This window comes from Sardina pilchardus, chromosome 1 (assembly GCF_963854185.1).
Source record: "Sardina pilchardus chromosome 1, fSarPil1.1, whole genome shotgun sequence".
Taxonomy (NCBI): Eukaryota; Metazoa; Chordata; class Actinopteri; order Clupeiformes; family Clupeidae; genus Sardina; species Sardina pilchardus.
The window spans coordinates 23,925,238-23,946,094 of record NC_084994.1 but is presented as its reverse complement, the minus strand read 5'-3'; the positions used below and the strand labels follow the sequence as shown (position 1 = coordinate 23,946,094).

At 38.9% G+C, this 20,857-nt stretch overlaps 1 protein-coding gene across 1 annotated transcript; it reads left to right on the top strand.

Moving 5' to 3' along the window:
* The first annotated feature begins 1,272 nt into the window (after positions 1-1,272).
* Positions 1,273-17,780, top strand: LOC134077455 (NACHT, LRR and PYD domains-containing protein 12-like). The gene is made up of 8 exons (XM_062533072.1): positions 1,273-1,276; positions 2,319-4,206; positions 12,169-12,342; positions 12,466-12,633; positions 13,347-13,517; positions 13,856-14,029; positions 16,156-16,202; positions 16,309-17,780. Exons 1-8 carry the CDS (start codon positions 1,273-1,275, stop codon positions 16,866-16,868), a joined length of 3,186 nt encoding a protein of 1,061 aa, XP_062389056.1. The 3' UTR covers positions 16,869-17,780.
* The last annotated feature ends 3,077 nt before the right edge of the window (positions 17,781-20,857 follow it).

The following is a 20,857-nucleotide window of genomic DNA, read 5'->3' as shown; positions in this document are numbered from 1 at the left end:
GTGTTTATTTGTAAATGTTAGTTGTGTGTAGGCTATGGGTCACACCCATGTGGAGAGAAGTCTATCCACAATGAAAAGCAAAACAGTTCTGCTTTATTTGTTTCTTATTTGTTTATTTATTTATTTTTGTAATTCCTTCAATGGATTTATTTATTCAGGCTACTCTATTATGTCAATGTCCACACTTTCACTTCCATTATTGCTTTACAGTAGTTTGATATGGCCAATGAACGACAATTTTCAATGTAATATGCAGCCTAAAAATGAAATTATGCGTTCATTTCAGTCCCGATGTCCTCGTATGAGGACATGAAAGTTAAACACGTCCTGGTCTGTTTGCAATGATCGAAATGGGGGAAACTTGATGCCATATCATACTACAACTGTTCACAAACATATACAACAAATTTGAAATGTCATTACGTTCACTGGTACGTTACCATGACGATAGTTCTCACGCGTATGCCGGTAAAGCGTGGAGGTGGATATCGACGCCATATTGCTTTTTCCCAAAACATTGTAATGTAAGTCTGATAACACTAGAGGGTAAAATGAAGTGTCCACATATCAGGACAACAGGTTTTTATTCAGAAAAAGTAAGCACAAGGTAAAGCAGAGCCTAAATGTAATGTCCTCATACGAGGACGCAGGGTCAACTTAGCCTGCGTAGCCTATTTACAGTATGCAAAGCACTGGGGAAATGAAATGCATCCTTGTGAGCATACTGCTTTTGGCTGAGCATCTAGGCCGGGATCCATCTACAAAGTGCAAAATTGCAAGTGGATACAAAGATAAATTTGTCAGTGTAAAATATAAATTAATTGCACTTTTATCCTATTTATTTTGTGTTTTTAGTTTCTATGGGTATGTTTTTGCCGTATTGTTGTGTGTCTTGTCCTTATGTATACCTGTCTGCTGGCTGCACAAAAATAGCCCCTTGGGGACAATAAAGTTACCTTGACCTTGACCTTGACTTTATAACAGTCTTTATGTGTGTATAACAATTGGCTTTGTGATCTCTTCCCCATTCTCACATTCTCTTTCGTACCAGGATTCAGCATTTGACAGCTGACTTTCAGTAGGCTAATGGCCGATTCCAAGTCCAGTGAGTCGGCCATTACGGCTCAGACTGGACCTCTCCAATCCACCATTACGGCTCATACGGGTGGAGTTGCAGTGGTACCTCAACTACACTCTTGTCACATTGAAGGATCGGTCAACATCAACGTCAGCACATCCTCAGTTCCTGTGGTAAAATCAGATGCAGAAGTCATGGGTAACACTATCTATCTATCTATCTATCTATCTATCTATATCTCTACATAACTCAATATTCACAAAGCATTAAGGGTAATGATGAAGGGTATCAGAATGTACACTAAAGCTTCTTCTAGCCCTTAATGGCTCCATTGGTCTCTTTGCCCCATGTCAAATGCTGCTTATTCACCAAATGCTCTTTGTTACAGTGTAAGTTATATGCCGTGTTGGGGAGTAACAAATTACATGTAATGGAATTATGTGATTTGAATACAAAATAAATGTAACTGTAATCCAATACAGTTATAAAGTTAAATTTCATTTAATGTGTAGTTAAATTACAGTTAGGCCTACTTTTGAAGAGTTTCATGATTACAATGGGGTTACATTTTATTTGAAAGTGTCGTAAAGTATTGTTCTACTGTATTTCAAGTTTGATTATTGGCAGAAAGATATAGAATACCTATACAAGGAATACTGTATGCTGCCTTCAAAATTTGGCATCTTGGAAGGCAGTATTTTATAGAAATATTTGATTTGGACATTCAGTGAGAGATTCTTCGCTGCCACATAATGCTGTCTTAGAGGGCAGGATTGTTTTCAGAGACAGCCCATATGACCTCAGAATGATCCGACTTTGTGGTGGCTGTTATTTCAAATTCAATTATTATAGATTTACTGTAATGTATGAAGGATTTAAAGGGAGTTTGACAGTAGTCAGTGTTACTGCTTTAAGGTTAAAATTGCCAGGTTTAAACATTTAAACCGTCAAAAATGGTTAACAGTTGAATATTTAGAATAAAAAAGTAATAAAGTGTATTTACTTCAATTACATATTACACTATTATTACATTTTGATAACTTGTAACTTGTAATCCCAAACTATTGTATTTCAAAATGAATCTTCCCAACATGGTCACATGTGACCTCAAGCATTAGTTATAATGGTATGCTACAATATCATAACACTTCGTAATCACAGTCTTGTCTATAAGCAGTTTCAATTATAGACTTATGTCAGATGCTGTGATGCATATCAATGCTGCCTTTTTTTTCAACAGATATCCACATTAAAAGAGTGTTTGAAAAACTGAAATCAAGTCAGAGAAAGACATTTGGGAGCATTTTAGAAGGCATCTCAAAGAAAGGAACCCCAACATTGCTCAATGACATTTACACAAAGCTGTACATCCTTGAGGGAGAGACAGAGGGAATAAACCATGAACATGAGGTTTGTAACTTAGACAGCATTTTCAAATCACAATCTTCTCAAAACACTCCAATTGACCTCAATGACATTTTCAAACCTTTACTCAATGAAAATGATCAAGAAGATTTTCGAGTTGTCCTGACAAAAGGAATTGCTGGTATTGGGAAAACAGTTTCTGTGCATAAATTTATCCTGGACTGGGCAGAAGAGAAAGCCAACGGGGACGTAGATCTCATTATTGTGCTTCCCTTTCGAGATCTGAACACGTTGAATAAAGATGATGAAGGGTACAGTCTTCAAGAGCTGCTGGAGGAGTTCCATCCTGTGCTTAGAGATGTCAAAGACCCAAAGGGCTATGAGAACTGCAACATTGTGTTCATCTTTGATGGTCTGGATGAAAGCCAACTTCCTCTTGATTTCCACAACAACAGGAGGACATCTAATGTAACAAAGAAGTGTTCAGTGGACGAGCTGATTACAAATCTCATACAATCTGATCGTCTTTTGCCATCTGCACGTATTTGGATAACTTCTCGACCAGCAGCACTCCACAAAGTCAGCGACTGGACACAAGTGACACATCGTTTGACTGAGATTCAAGGATTCAGTGACCCACAGAAGGAGGAGTATTTCAGGAAGAAGATCCGTGATGGTAATTTAGCAGACAGAGTTATCTCCCATATCAAAATATCAAGAAGCCTCTACATCATGTGTCACATCCCAGTCTTCTGTTGGATATCAGCGACAGTGCTTTCTTATCCGGAGGTCTTGGACACTGCTCGCAAAAATATCCCTACCTCCCTGACTACCATGTACACCCGATTTCTTCTTTATCAGATGCAGAAGAAGAATGAGAAGTACTACGGCAAACACAATACGTTGCCATTGTCTGAGACAGACATGAAGATAATCCTCAAATTGGGTGAGCTGGCCTTTGCAAACTTGGAGAAACAAAACCTGGTGTTTTCTGAGATGGACCTGAGCAAGTATGACATTGACGTCACTGATGTCTCGGTACATTCAGGAGTGTTTACAGAAGTGGTCAAAGAGGAAGATCCCATCTTCAAAGAGAAGTGGTACAGCTTTGTCCATCTCACCATACAAGAGTATCTTGCTGCATTCTATACATTCTACCAGTTTGTCTCTGAAGGATCAAACCCATTTCCAGTACAAGAAACCAGACAGCCATATCCAAGAGAAGACAGATATAATCTCTACACATATGACTATGAAGAGGAAGGTGAACAGAGTGATGATACAGAGAAAACGAAAACTCTGCATGACCTACACAAGGCTGCAATTGGTCAGGCGCTGGAGAGCAGTAACGGACATCTGGATCTCTTTCTCCGATTCCTACTTGGGCTCTCGGTGGATGAGAGTCTGGGGAGATGTTTGAATTTACAAATAACCAGAGATCAAGAGAGCATCATGAGAACCAGCCAGCTCATTAAAACTAAGTTCAGAAAGGACAACGAGAGAAAGTTTCTATCCCCCGAACGTTGCATCAATCTCTTCCACTGCCTCACCGAACTCAAAGACGACTCAATGTTGAAAGAAATTCAGAACTTCATGAGGAATCTTTCTGATCAGACAATAAGCGCAGCCCAGTGCACTGCTCTGGCCTATATGATTACCGCGTCAGATGAGGTGATGGAGGAGTTTGACCTGAGGAAGTACAAGACATCAAGAGAGGGTCGGATAAGACTGATTCCGGTTCTGGGACGCTGCGTCAGAGCTAAGTGAGTATCGTCTTGGTTGATAACTTCACCCTGGAGGGAAAATGCTGATTTAATTATTCTACAGTACAGTTTGATAGTATACAGAACCTATAAAAACAATTCACCATTTTATATTTCCATTTTTACTGCTTTTATTAATGGAATCTTTCTTGATTAATTAAATTTGGACTTTTTTTGTAATAATTTACAAAAATCCTCTATTTAATGTCAATGTGAAAGCATATTTCGGTAACACTTTATAATAACTACACACAATTCATCATCTATTAAGCATTTGTTAACTATTAGTTAATGGTTTGTTCATCATTAGTAATTAATTGTTCATGCATAATGTATCATCACTTAAGCATTTGTTCACAAAGTTATGATTGGTTTGTTCATAGTGAATAAGCCTATTTCTAAAATATGAATAAATCGTTGCTAATACTTAATATAACATGCAATAACATTTTGTTAATGAAATACTATTCATTATTGTCAGGAAAATCTTCCCAATATTAAAGACACAAGAACCACAGACAAGTAGCATAATTTTCATTAACTACTCTGGCGCCAAGAGGAGAGAGTGACCAGAGAGGAGAAGTCTCCCCTCTCCAAAACAGTCTCTGAGCTCTTGGACACAAGACAGTGCTTTTATTCAACAAGCAGTTCAAACACATGAGAATGACCTTCAGTGAGAGCTCCATCCTAACTCCCTAAAATGTCTTATCTTTACCAGGTGCATAGCGTTCCTGTGAGTCTCCCAAGTGAAACTGTGAATAACAAGTTATGAATAACAACTCTGTGAATAACAACTCTGAACACAAAGAAAGTGTGGATTATAACTTTGACGCACACAAGTGAAGTTAATAATGATAAATATATACATTTCTTTGTCAATTATTTAACAGTTGTTACATATGCACTAATGATTAGTAAGGATGTGAATACATGTTTTATAAACCACTTCCTAATACTATAATTCATGATTAACTCAGGAGTTACAAGTGGTTAGTTAATGATTTTTGTGAGCTCATCTAAAGTGAGGACTTTTTATGCCTTGCTACACATTTGCAAATAAGTTGTAGATACTACGTTCACATTCATTCATTAAGCTGACAATTTTATCCAGAGCGACATACACAATAATGTCAATTAAATTAAACACAACCGCAGAAGCTGGGATTTGAACCTTCAACTGAACAGGCAACAGAATGATAGCCCTGCTCCTTAACCACTACACTACCTCTGCTACTATTCTGAAATAGATGGGATCTACTTTTACTTGTTTTCAGAGGACTACTTTCCTGTTATGCGTATGACTACATTTGATGTAGCACTAAGCAGCGCATTGATACAATAGGTAGAGAGTTAAAGCATACAAGTAAATAATTGACTGACATATACTGAAGTGAAGTTAACCAAGTAAAAAACATTGTCACTTTACTCTGGTGTTTATTGATTGTTTGTTGTGAAGTGAAGAACATAACATCCGCTCAGTTAAAAACACATCAAACTATTCAAGAGTGTCCTCTACTACACACGGTTAAGCATGTTATTAAATGCTGTGTTCTTAATTTTGAAGCATAATTCCTAAATTAACTCTCATCTGTAAATCATGCCTATAAACACAATTATAAATGTTTGTTCATAGCAAAAACACGCATCAGTTTTATATTTCTGAATTTATAACCATAATAGCCATGGGCAGGCGTATTGTAGTGGATAAGGCATTGGGCTAGCATGCTGTTAGCCTAAGAATATTGGGGGTTCAATCCCCGGGTGTCACCATTGTGGCCTTGCTCTTTAATTTCATTGATAGTGTAAGTCTCTTTGGTTGAAAGTGTCTTAATAAATGCAACTGTAACCTTTATAACTCATTTGTAAATATGTAGCAAGGCATATACAGTCCTCACTTTAGATGAGCTCACAAAAATCATTAACTAACCACTTGTAACTCCTGAGTTAATCATGAATTACAATATGGGAATTAACATAGCAGTAATACTGATGATCAAAGCATTTACTAATAGTTTGTAACTGGTTCATAATAGGGAGATGATTTCATTTATAAATGGTTGTTTCATTATTTATAAGGTATAAACCATGTATTTACAAACATTTGTTTTATTTACTATGAACAAACCATTCATAACTTTGTGAACAAATGCTTTACTGATGATGAATTATGCATGAACAATAAATTACTAATGATGAACAAGCTAATTAGTAACAAATGCTTAATAAATGATGAATTGTGTGTAGTCATTATAAAGTGTTACCCATATTTCCTCTAAGTAATTTTCATTCATTAAAAATATATAATGCAAAATAAGCTATTGCATAAATATTCACCCCCTCCAAGTCAATATCAGTAGTAGTAGTAGCCTCCTTTTGTAGCCTCGTTTTGTCCTCTCTAGAGGACATCTGTATCTCCCAGACCATGCATGCTACTGACATAACTCCTTTCGTTCTCTATAGAGGACATTCAGGACTTTTAATTGATACCAAATTTATGGGGGTGGGGTTTTGGGAACTTCCTCTTTTTTTCTTGCAATAGGCTCACTCGACATGTCAAGTCGGCGCAAACAGAAACATAATTTGCGTCATATGCAGATGCAGTGCATGCTGGTTAGACGTGTTGTTCGACTTGAAGAAATGTTGTGATCATGTCACAAAAATGCGACCATGTCACGTCACTCAAAACTCGCGGGATGAAGACGCTTACAGTCACATTTCGCAATTCTCCGCATCTGCTTTCAAACGCCTGCCACCGGCTGGATCCCACCCCATGACGTCAGTTCAAAAACGTGATAGGGCCGTTTGGAACAGGTTCGGAAGGAATCTCCCCATGACTATTATGACAGGGGTCTCGTTCTGCCTCCTTACCAAAGATTCTATCTGGATCAAAGAATCTGGGTGTTCTCATTGATGGTGAACTAAACTTTGACAGGCATATGAAATCAGTTACTAAGTCAGCATTTTATCACCTGAAAAACATTGCCAAGCTAAGAGGTCTTATGTCAAAAAGTGATTTGGAAAAATTGATCTATGCTTTTATCTCCAGCAGAATCGACTATTGCAATGGCCTGTTCACAGGCCTGCCAAAGAAGACCTTAAAACAGCTTCAATTAATTAAAAATGTGGCCGCAAGAGTCCTCACAAAGACAAAAAGAAGTGAGCACATCACCCCTATCTTAAAGTCCCTTCACTGGCTCCCAGTCAGCTACAGAATAGATTTTAAAGCACTCCTTATTTATAAATGCCTAAATGGGACAGGGCCTAATTATCTCACTGACATGCTGCACCCATACATCCCTACAAGAGCACTTAGATCTCAACAGAACAACCTACTGGTTAAACCAGCCGTCAGAACTAAGCATGGTGGGGCAGCTTTCAGTTATTATACGGTCCAGTTGTGGAACCAACTGCCTGAGGCAATTAAAAAGGCCCCTACTGCTGTGAACTTCACAACCAAAATAAAGACAAAGCTTTTCTCCGATGCCTTTTGCTGACTGCTGTATTTTATGTCTGCATTCTTTTTTCCATATTTATTCTGCTTTTAACTTTAATTTTACTCTTCTAACTCTTAATTTTTCTTTTTTCTTTTTAAACCTTTTATCTTTTATGTATTAATCTATTGTATCGTTTCATGCATTTGCACTGATACTTCCTCTTTTAACTTTTCTCTTGCACTTGTTAAGCACATTGAGCTGCCTTTTGTGTATGAAATGTGCTTTATAATTAAAACTGCCTTGCCTTGCCTTGCCTATAGCGGAGCAAGATGGATCAGTTAACATTTTAGGATCAGCACTGTAGCCAGCATCTGGGATGACACCTGGGCTTGTCAAAAGTGATCCATCTTGTTCTGTTGTAGAATCTTTGCCCCTTACGTTAGAATGTACTAAAATGAACAGATATGGAAGGGATACCTTCTTATTTGTGATGTCTGGAACAGCGGTAGGCTAGCCTCCTGAAAAGGTTGTGATATTCTGCTATTTTATGCTGTTGGTTACATATACACACGGAAAACACTTGATATTTAATTAATGTGCTACAATGCAGGCCTGTTAACTGTATGACAACAGTGATTTATTTAAACTACATCATATCAATTTATTTCGTCAGTCATCATGCTCATTTTAATGAGTGAGAATGAAAGTTAAATACTGTATTATTTAATGCACACAAATTCCTTGATATCTCCCGCGAGGTCTCACGCAAATCACGTCTGTCAAATTTGCTAAATCGTGTTCGGGACCATCTGCGTCTAAAACTTTCGCCCCTCCCGGTGAGACTCAAGCTCTCGTTGACGTATGCAGCCAGCCGAAGTCAGCCGTTTCCGAACTCGAATGCGCCTATTGTCATGGGTCAAATTGACCCAATTTTCCAGGAAGAAAAAGAGGAAGTTCCCAAAACCCCACCCCCATATATTTGGTATCAATTAAAAGCCCTGGATGTCTTCTTTAGAGAACAAAAGTATTTAGCTCAGTAGTATGTATGGTGTGGGAGATATTCCAGTTTAGAAAGGTCCTCTAGAGAGGACATGGATAGATCTCAGTAAGGATATGTTCAGACTTAGCATCTTTTTCTGGCAAAATAATTTATCCAGACCACAGATATCTAGTTTGAAAAAAAAAATCTGTCAGAGTTCCAAAAAAATTGCTGTTCCAAAAAGCAGGAAGCATCCAGCGAATTTGCGACTTTATAATGGCAAATTTGCGAATTTATAATGTGGCAAATATATGAGTTTATTTCTCGCAAATTTGCGACTTTATAATGTGGCAAATATACAAGTTTACCCCCCCCCGAAAAACCCCCCACACGTGGCCCTAATACGGCGTCGGACGTATGGATGCAAAATATCGCGGAAGAAAAAACTGGGGTTGGCTATTGCTTTTCATATGTTATGGCAAAGAGTGAAGTCATGTCGAACAATTCCCGTTGTTCAGACACTAAAACGAATCTCTCAACAGATGTCCTGTCACTTTCTCCATTTTTTAAGTTGTTGTCATTGGTGTAGTGGGGATTTTTTAAGTGGAGGTATGCTATTTGTGACGTCATCACAGTGACGTCACCACCGGTAACACTTTATTTGAAGGGGTCTACATATGGGTGACATGTAACCGTCATAACAATGACATGACACTTGTCATGCACATTAATGACACATTATTGATGTTTATGACTGTTGTCATAATGTGTCATTCGGTTTTTGGAATGTCAAGTTGACATTGTTTGAGCGTCATCATTATGACAACTTGACATTAGGCAAGATGACATTATTTGACGGTGTCTTTGTCATGACAACTTGACATTAGGCAAGAAAATGTAATCCGTTTACAATATTGTCATGACAACTTGACATATAACTGTGTTTGGCCTGAGTTATCTCCTATAACCTGAGTTAAGGTTTTTTAAGTGATGAGCCTGAACAATTGGCTGTCATGACACCATTATAAATTGGTCATGAACACTTTTCTTGACCTCAACTACAGTGGTACAGTTTTGACTTGTCATTAAGCTGTCACAAAGAACCATTACTGACCAAAATAGTTTTCTGACATTGTCATGAATATTTACCTTTGACCTCAAGTATAGTGAACCGTCTGAGATGTTTCCTGAACATGTCATGAAGTGTCATTACACTGTCATGTAGGTTTCATTTCTGTACATTTTACATTTCTGGAACATTGAGTCTAATTTCAAGTATAATAACAAACACCATACTCAAGTCATGACTTCAAAGAGTTTATTTCAGCAATGAATTTTGCAAAACCATAATACATCAGCGCCTCGTTGCCATGGGTAGGTAATGGTATCCTGAGTTCTTTAAAGTATTAAATAAACAAATGAATGCAAGCGTTCATTCATCACCTCTATGGAATATAACCACTTAGCTTAGTGATCCCACACTTATATGCAAATTCCCTATGTACTCTTATTTACACATGCATTAATGTCAAATTGTCATAATGATGACACTCAAACAATGTGAACTTGACATTCCAAAAACCGAATGACACATTATGACAACAGTCATAAACATCAATAATGTGTCATTAATGTGCATGACATGTGTCATGTCATTCTTATGACGGTTACATGACACCCTTATGTAGACCCCTTCAAATAAAGTGTTAGTTTAGTTGAAGCGGAGCTCTGCTACCAACGTCGAGTGGTTTCAGTTTCTCTCGCACAGAGAAACTGAAACTGGGCTAGCTAAGTGTTATCAAAGTAGCGCCGCGCGCCAGAGCCTTTGAGTGCACACATTGAAACGCGAGAGGAATGTATCAACTCGTCTTAGTTGACAGAATAACATAGTTTAATATGAAAAAACGGTGGAGTGTTCCTTTAAGTTGTAGGCTATTTTATATTTGTTACTTTTTTATATCTCACGTCGGGAGAAGTGGGTGGACGGTGTACCCCTGCATCCAACACCCACTACACCCCTGCTTGTTGTAATGGGAAACCACAGGTCTCGGTAATCCGCTTGTGATTGGTCAGCTGTAAAAAAGACAGCATGACGTGTGCCATTTTTCTGCTAGAAGTTGAATATTTCTCAACTTCTGAGCTGAAGAAAAAGATGGTTGCAGCTGATGACTTTTTTGAAAACACGGTCTACTTCATTATAAAGTAAAACGGACGGCAGCAGCTGCGAAAAAGACGCTTAGTCTGAACGTACCTTAAGCTTGAACTTCTTGATGATGCAATTTTACTCATTTTTTTGGCAAAACTGTGAACGGCGTTTCTCAAGTCCAGTCACAGCTTTCCTATAGGATTGAGGTATGGACTTTGACTCTGCCTCTTCAGAACATTCACCTTGTTGTCTTTAAACCGTTAGATGTGTAGTTCTTGCTGTATGCTTCAGCTCATTGTCTTGCTGGAAAGGAAATCTTCTCCCAAGTCATAGTATCCCTACAGGATGATGCTACCATCACCTTCAATATACCTTCTTCCACAATTTGACCTTGGAGTCTCCCACATGACTTTGGTCAAGATTAAATACGAGCTTTGCCACTCACCCTTAGAACTTTGATTGGTGAGGAACCTGGGCTAAAGTTGTTGTATAGCGGCCAGTTTTTTTTTATTAATGCTTTTTATCATCCACTCACCTTTCCTTCTGCTCTATCACTCTCTCTCACGCTCTCCTCTTTTAGTGGACACTATTTATTGGCAGTCACCTGCGACATATGTGACGGAGGGTGTCGCTCGCCTTCCCCTCGTTCGTCGTGAGTGGCGGTTTCGTTTGAATGGTCAGTTAGCAGTTCATAAGCAGTTCGTTTTAACTTGTCTCAAGTGTTTCTCACAAATGGACCACTATTTTAGGCATGTATTTAACAGCATACGAAAATATTAATAGCCTACACAAACTATGCAAGCCATTTTCAAATCTTGTTTTATTTTAACTACTCAATGCAATCTCAAATCCTCACCAGAAACACCAACAGTCAATGTATTTCTCCAAATCCAAGTTTAATTTATTTACTAAATACTATACTAGCTGGTCGTGGAAGAGATGGTTAAAGATGAATTTGTCTTGTAAACGGAACCAAGTTTCACAGGCACTGTTTTAGTACAACAACGGCCCTATAACCTCGTGCTTTCATTGGACAGACGCCTCGCGTTCAACGGACTCATTTGCATAGAGCTGGGCATCGGCCAGCTTTTCTGTCGCGCGACACGTTTTCAAATGCAGCGCTGCCTTCCCGGAATGCTTTGTGGGTGCGTTAAAGTCGCTTGACGTCACCCATAGGGAAATAGCAGATTACGACACGACAGAGTGAAGTGACGAATATGTGTGGCCGTACCGTAAGTCAAGAGAAAAGTCTGCTGCAACCATAATTTTGATCCCAGTTGTTTTATTTTAAAAAAACAAAACGTGACATTTCTGTTTTGAAAAAGAAATTGGGACTCTTCTCTTACCTTGTGAAATGTAGCTAAGCTAGGCTAACAGACAAAATATTTGTTCTTCCTTCATAGACTTTGTGGATGCGAATTGGATCAAGATACCTGTGACATATTGGTGAGGTCCATGGAGATGCCATTATCCCAACTTAAGATACTTGACTTGAGTTACAACCCCTTGACAGATGCTGGAGTAGAGAACATTTTTCAGGCACTTTTAAGCAAAAAGTGTGAGCTGGAAACGCTGAGGTATTGTGTCACTTACTTGATTGACTGTAGAAATAGACTTGTTGTATAAATATGATATAAAATATGTTTCTATGTTATTAACTGGTGGGCTTTCTTACACATACTGGCCTATTTTGTTACCAGGTTGTGTGCCTGTCACATCACTAAGACGTCCTGTGTGACACTGGCCAAGGTCCTTCAGCAGTCGAGTCTCAGGGAACTGGACCTGAGTGGCAATCTGTTAGGAGATGAAGGAGTTAAGCTGGTCTGCACTGGACTAATGAGTCCCCACTGTCGGTTAAACACACTGGGGTGAGTATTGGGGAATGGAAATGTGAACCCTTTGTGAGCTTGTAAAACAATATGAATGCAACAGTTCGTATAGTAATGTCTTGTGTTAATCCACTGATCTGCTGTTTTCCCAATACACGGACCGTCGCTCATTTCGACTAGTTGGCTCTTGTCCCTCTGCCTTACTCCATCCCTGAGCTAGTCGACACAGGTTTTCTATCAGTCCAAACTCTATTAGTAGCTGTATTGAACCTGGTGGTGGTAGTTGCCCCTCCTTACGTTTAGTACCAAATGAAAACGAAAATTTCCCAAAAACATTCAGGCTGTGTGAGTGGAGAAAGGGACAGAGAGTGTGAGGAAGACACAATCATTTAAAATAACGTTCACTGTGCCTTCTGTAAACATGTTTCTTCTTCAATAGCACCATGGCTTCATTTGTTCATTCAGAGCTAATCTTAGTCAGTCAGCCTTTGCACAAATAGGCTATAGCCTATAACTGAGCAAGTGACCACATTAAAAGATAGCCCAAAACAGGTCAGACTGAATGCCTAGGCTATAGTGAGGTCAGTGTTAGTTGAGAAAGTAATCAATTCCACATTGAGGCCAGAAGTCCAAGTAGCAGTGATACAGTATTAGCCTTGTGCTATCATCTTTACACAGAGGCTTACTCTGATTAAGTCTGACTGAGATATACCCTGTTGTTTTGCTCCATGTGTGTGTGTATTCCATTCTAGATTGAAAGACTGCAAGCTCTATAAAGGATCATGTGAGGCTTTGGCTCCTGTCTTGTGGTCTTTTTCGGAGCTGAAAGACTTAGACCTGTCCAACAACGACTTGCCAAACGCAGGACTGAGACGACTATCGGTTGGATTAAGGAATCCCAGCTGCTCCCTTCGTGTCCTCAGGTGCAAATATGATATGGAAAACCATGCTGTCCTTTATCATCCTACAGGATGGTGTCTCATTGTTTTGAATCTGCTTAGGCATTGGTCATATCCTAATATGAAAACCCTTTTTTCCAAGAGCATCTCCTGTCCATGCCTAAACTCACACTTACTGTGTAGGCATCTTTACTTAATGTCTTTGAACTTTGTTAGACTTAGTAGAATTAGTACATAGTGTTTACTCTGAAGTCTCAAATTACTGTACCAAAGTTGGATTGTTATTCTTGAATTGCAAGCTGCCTTAGGTGAAAACCTCTGCCAAAATTAATGAATGTAAAAATACACTTTCTCCTTTGCAGGATGTCTGGTTGCCAGATCACAGAGAGAGGCTGTGCTTTGCTTGCCTCCGCTCTCATCAGAAATCCCCATCATCTTGAAGAGCTGGATCTCAGCTACAATCACCCCGAAGAGTCAGGAATACAGCTGCTGTCTGCCAGACTGGAAGATCCACACTGCCATCTACAGAAGCTGAAGTAGGCTAAAAATAATCTTGTTGTATAAAAGTCAGATGCTGCAATTGGCAATAACTGAATAATGGCTGTTAATGATTTGTCGTTCAGCAGAGAACCCAGGAACACAAGCCTTGAAACTGAAGTGAGGTTGAAATAGGTTTGAAAGCAGAAATCTCATAACAGGAATATTTTCATGTCAAAGTGAAATATGTACAGTATATACATTTTTAATCTTAAAACGTATATTAATGAAAGTGCAATTATTAAATCTAACTAAAGTTAATTAGATAGCTAATTTAACACAATGAGAAAGACCTCAATCCACTTGTCAACAATATCTACAGGGTCCAATCACCCACCCAAGGCCATTTCATACTAGGGATGGCGAAAACTACAAATTTTCTTAACCAACCACCGAGCCTCATTAGCCGGTTGAAACCGGTTAACCGATTAGTTTAAAATATGCTACGTTATTTGAAATATATTTTTTATGTAATTATTTGAGATATTGTCACATACTGTATCTCTGTCCCCCGCTCACACACACAGCCCCGGCGCTGCCCTTCCACTCATGTCACTTTTTTTAAATCCCCTACAGCGCGAAACATGAGTCCCGCAAACCAAGGAGCTTGTAGCCTAAGTAGGTGGAGGACAAATGGCTCCTTCATTTCGAAATGGTTTAGGTACAAGGTGATCGCGTTGCAAATAAAGGTGTTTGTCTAGTGTTAGAATCAGTTAAACAGTCACCGGTTAACATCCCTATTTCATACCTTTAAGCAGCTGTGTACACATCTGGCATTTCCACAGAGAAAGTGCAAAGTGAGCTTGCTCAGCAGTTGCAGAGGAGCACATCTGGCATTAAAAAGTGATCTCACACTTGCACTAAGTCGTTAGTTTTGGTTAGCGCCCATTTAGCGAAAATCTAAATCTTGACATACCGGTGATGAAAGCCTACTTGTAATCAGATGAGAATGAGAAATGCGTAAGGAAAAACATCTGTAGCCTATTTCAGACATCTTCCTCACCGTGAGAGTATAAAAGGTGTGATAGGAAAAAAAAACCTTGCAAGTACCCAGATCTCCTTCTATTGACAGACGCCAGTTTTGATGTATGCAAACCTCAGACTACCACTAGGGGTGTCTAGATTTCTAGGCTATACACAGTGGGCATTAGAGATATGAAATGGAGATGAAGTGGGCACTTTGCTGATACAGTTTCCGTTCAATTTGCTCATCTCTCTTTCTCTCTCTACCTCATACTCTCACACTCACACACACACACACTGGCCCTCTTTCATGAAATGTGCGTACAACATAAAACAGGGGTGTGACAGGTGTACGTTTATTTCCACGCAAAGGATGGCATTTATCAATTTGATCGTGAGCGGTAGCTACACTCGAAGCTCATGTCAAGTCTCAATTTGTGTACGCAAGTTTTTCAGGCGGCATAGCAGCAGTAAATCACCGGTGGATTGGAAAGTTCATGGAATTCATGGAATATCTCTGACATAAGACTTTTCTTACACATTTGTAGCCTACTTGCTGTAATTTAGCCTGTCATGTTTACACATTTGATGGCTTAAAATAGCCATAGGCTATGTATCTTTGGAAAGTGCAACAGTCGTCCAACAGTCGTTTTTTTAATTATTATTTAAAAAATTGTAATGGATGTATTTGTAGTATGATTTCTCTTTGCGAAAATAAAGTCTGTTGCACTTAAATCACCATAGTCCTAATCACCATAGTCCTAGCTTTCTTGGTGACACTTTTCTAGCTGTCATAATTAACAAGGTTCAGCTGGGCTTACACACACACGCACGCACGCACGCACGCTTGCGCACACGCGCACACACACACACACACACACACACACACACACACACACACACACACACACACACACACACACACACACACACACACACACACACACACACACACACACACAATATCAGAACTTCCTTGAAGGCCCCCTTGACATCATCTGTGTTAATCCAGGATAGCTACAGTACCTGTATACTTTACATTTAGATATACAATATGTATTTATGTATATGTACAATTGTTGTCATTTTTTCACACATTTCATTATATCCATAATGAAACATGAGTCAATTGGATATTAAATGTTTAAATATTTTTCCACAGCATTGAGCATGTTGGGGAAAGGCACCTAAAATGGGGTTTCAAGAAATGTAGGTGCATTTAAAGTTTTACATGATTTTAGAAACATACTGACATTCATTCAAGATGAATTTTGTGTTTGTTTTTTATATTACCTTTTTGTTCGGTTTGAAATAGATGCAGTAGACCTCAAATTTGATTGGAGTGACGGAGTAGACCTATCTCAAGACAGAAAGAAAGCTACAAGAAGAAATATGGAGATGTTCTACAGCCCATTCGACTCAGACGATGACGATATGTCTATTTTGCCAAAGTCCAACTTGCAAAACTCCCAGGTGGAAGTGCAGTGTTTCCCAAGTCTGTCGGGGGAACGCTTCTACTGGGAAGTGGATTGGACTGGTATGGTTTTCATTGGTATGAGACAAAGGTTTGGTTTCAACTCATTTGAAAAGTATTATCTGGCTTGCAGCAGGGATCAGTTAATTGCTTTCCACAACAACCGGGTCAGTACAAAGTCGGTGTCACATTTAAAGAAGCCAAATCCAGACCCTCAGCGGATCGGTGTGTATTTGGACTGGCCAGCGGGTATTTTGTCTTTCTACAGCGTCTCTTCGGGCGAGAGGACTTTCTTGCACACGTTTCACACCACATTCAGCGCACCCGTTGTACCTTTTTTTTCCTTTGCAAAGCCACATCCTTATGATGGCATTGGTTCAGTCACTCTTCGTACATTTTGAATCTGTAAATGAGGCAACTGCATTGTGAACACAGCAGCAAATATGTACACAGATGTGTCATTTCCACAGAATAGGCTAAGCCTTATTATATGTACAGTACTTCCTCATCACCGACATTAAAATGTGCGCATTTTAAATCAAATGTAGTAGCTATCAGAATATCAGAAAATATGTATACAGATGTGTAATTTCCACAGAATACGCCTGATCATATGCACTTCCAGGGTGAGTCCAGGGTTAATCAAATGTAGTAGCAGTAGTAGTAGTAGTAGGCTTGTAGTACTGTAGTAGCAGTAGTAGTAGTAGCAGCAGCGTAGGTAAAGGCCCTGCATTATTTTTTACTTTAGCACTGTTATTATAAGACTTTAATCTGAGCAGTTAGTGTGACAGTTACTTCGACTGTTCTAAGAAATATGCTGAGTTGTTTCATTAAGGGGTGATATTTAGTTTGCCATAGCCAGACATCGTAACATGTTCTGATCAGAATCAAAATTCTTATCAGTCTGGTAACATGTAATTTGGATTAGATTATGGGCATGTTTCAAGCTAGCCTGAAAGCCAGTCTAAATTCACCATGCCCCACAAAGTTTGAGGATGTCAAATGCTGTAATTTGTGTTTTTCTGTTTGAGCCGTCAATATCTTGTACATGTCTTGTATATCAGATGAAATGGCAGGCCTTAACCATCTCACTTCTCCAGTGGCAGCAGTTGTGTTGTGATCCAAATCAACTCAAGGGTGCTCCACTCAAGTGAGGTAGATGACTCCTATACACTGTTGTGATGAATTTATGTGTTTTGTTCCAAGTCTGAGCATGTTTTATTAACTCTATTTTATTGAATCTTTTGATGAGACATTTCATTCATTTTCTTGCTATATGGATCATACCTATATGATGTGATGATGTTATGAATAAAGTGTGTTTTGATTTTTAAAATTCACTATATGTGTGCTGACATCATTTACTGGGGAGCACTGTGCCATTCCTATTTGTACTCATTGTGAATAGGCAGGCCATAAGAAGTACCGCTAATAAGGTTGTTTTTTATTTTGCCTCATTTTAACTAAAAACTCTGGCTACGAGAGATTCCATTCACTACAGCCTACTAAGCTAAGCTAGCGGTGGTGCTACCGCCGGACAAAGACGATGCATGCACGGAGACAAAATAAGATTTTCTGATTCTAAGGGAGATGGTGAATAACCCAATTTCATAAAACGATGGCATGTTCCTTTGAGATTAAAATTACATTTAAAAACGGATATAAGAGAAAAGAAATAGCCTACATAACTGTATAATGAGTAAAGATGGAACCAACAAATTACAATTTTTCTACCCTGTCCCTTGCTTTAGATATTTCTCTGGCTTCTCTGAAAATGATAATGATATTATGTAGATGATGAAATCCCCAAATCCTTCTCAGTGTCATGTTCAGAAACATTTTTCTTACATTGTTTCATCATTTGCCCACACAGGCAGTGGCGGTTTTAGGTAGCCTACGGGCGAACCGGACGGTCGCCCGGGGTGGCATCTTGTATGGGGCGGCACGAGCGCTTAACCCTATGAGCCCACCTGACGCAAAGTGCGTCAAAAAAACACACCCATTCTTCTCTGTTACATTGCTCCGTGATTATTAGTCGCAGCGAGATGAGACCTGTTTTACACGAAAGAGCAGAAGCGGGGCTTTCCAATGAGACTAGGCACTTGTCTGTACGATCAAGTATGAAAATTAAAAAAAAAAAATCATGATGTTAAATCAAAGTATATCCTATTTACAGTCTATATTGCTCTGCGTTCCCCAGCGCATCCAGCACTCTCGCTTGAATTACTCACGACACCGGCATCACTCAAACATGCCACGCATATCAAATGAAAGAGGAGAAACAGAGTTTTCCATTGATACAAAATACATCGATCCTTTTGTGTTATAAAAACAGACGAAGTGACAAACTAATAATAATGTCATATAGCTTAGGCTACCATTAGCCTACTCTCGTTTGATTTACTCGTGAAATCAGTCAGAAAGATATGGCACGCATGGCAGATGAAAGAGGAGAGCTAGAGCTATCCACAGATACCAAATACAACCTTCTAGGCCATACAACAGACGAAGTGACAGCAAAATGATCACTTCATTTAGCTCCACTTACCCCATGTTTTTGTGTGGCATAATAGCCTATGTTCATAATCCAACGTTATCATGTGTTTCTCTATGGCAAAGGCACGTTCGTAATACGGTTTTGAGATCCTAGCAAACTCCATATATGGTATCCAATTCAAGACTCATATTGCATCCACATTTGTTCATTGCAATGCAGTAAAAAATATATTATAGAGAATCGTCACGTGTGCACGTCATGTCATGTGTGTGCACGTCATGTGTGCTACCATGCAGAATTGCCTCATTGTCATTTGGGAGTGCTGTAAGCAGTCTTTTCCCATGATTGTAAGTTATATATTTGCCACTTTATGTGTACATAGTGAATATTTGTTAGTTGTAATATTCGTTATATAGTGAATATTGTTCTCTGTGCTTATTTGTGCAGAATTGGCTGTTGTTGCTGGCGAGACACTACAGTTGAATAGGGTAACATTTTCAAATAATAGGTATCACCATGAAACTTCCTCAGTTGATTACTTACACAAGAATGAGAAAAAAATGTATTACAAGTTTTTGAAATGTGTATGTTTAATTATGCAAATTAGGCATTATTAAATATGCATGATTTTGCATATTTCCGGTAGATAGATCTGAGCATATGATAAAGCCAGGTGCAAAATTATTCTTTCATGTTGTTTACAAACAAGATTACAATAAAATTACAGAGGGATTTCAGGATATCTGCTTTCATTGCCTAGGAAATCCAAATATACTGTCCATAGCCTTAAAAAAACGATTTTTTCCATGCTTTTTTGATTAACATGTCACATAAAAAAAGGCCAGGAATGATGTATTAACAAATCCCTCTGTAAATGTCTTCAGAATACTTTTAAGTGTATAACTGGAAAGTTTGGTGTACATATGTGCTACGGAGGCTGAGAAGTATCTACCGGAAAATTACTCAAAACCGCAAATAACTCGTTTTGAGAAAACAGCCTTGAAACACAGCCAATGAGATTCGTTCTCAGCTTAGACTCGTCTTTGAACTTTCGCGATTGGTTGCTAATACAAAGGAAATGTCCATATTTCGATTGCATAGTGTCATTCAGGAGAAACAGGGCTTTCCAACGGTGTCACACACGATATGATTTGGATCACGGTCGCGGGAGTACATGACACTTTAGAATGGGAACTTTTGAGAAAATGTGGAGAAATACATAGGCGCGAGCACACAAAAGTTCGTGAATTAAACACCTACAGTAAATGTGCAAATCGGACTTTGTTGTTGTAGTAGGGTGGTAGAATACATGCTAAGGTAGCAAACTAGCACAAAATCTCTAAATTGACCGGAGGTCACAAAAACAATGTTTTCAACTGCCGTCTCGCCTTGCTTTAAAAATGACATGTATAGTGTCTCAACAAATAAAAAAATTACTGTTTGGGAAAAAAAAAACTTTTTAGGATCTCGTCCGGGGAGTAATTCAGTCTAGAACCGCCACTGCACACAGGTTTACAGGGTTAAATATGGGGTTACAAGATTTGCAGATGATCACATTCTGTTTTTATTTACATTTTACACAACGTCCCATTCTCACATCATTCTGGTTATTCAATGTCAGGCTAGAGCAGCACACACGACTCGGCTGGCGTCACGTGTTATACTGAATTTAAAGAACATGTTGCCTGTATCTGCACAGTGTTAATAGTGGTAGTAAATAAAGTGCTAAACGGCAGAGGTGACAGAGGGCAGATTCTCCGAAAGAAAGACAGACAGAAAGAAAGACAGGAATGTCACTGCCATACAGTCTGCCATATACTGTAGTGTGCCATATGGTGTCACACTGCCAGTGTTGGATAAAGGAGAAATTGTTTTGATAGCAAGTTGTTTTGT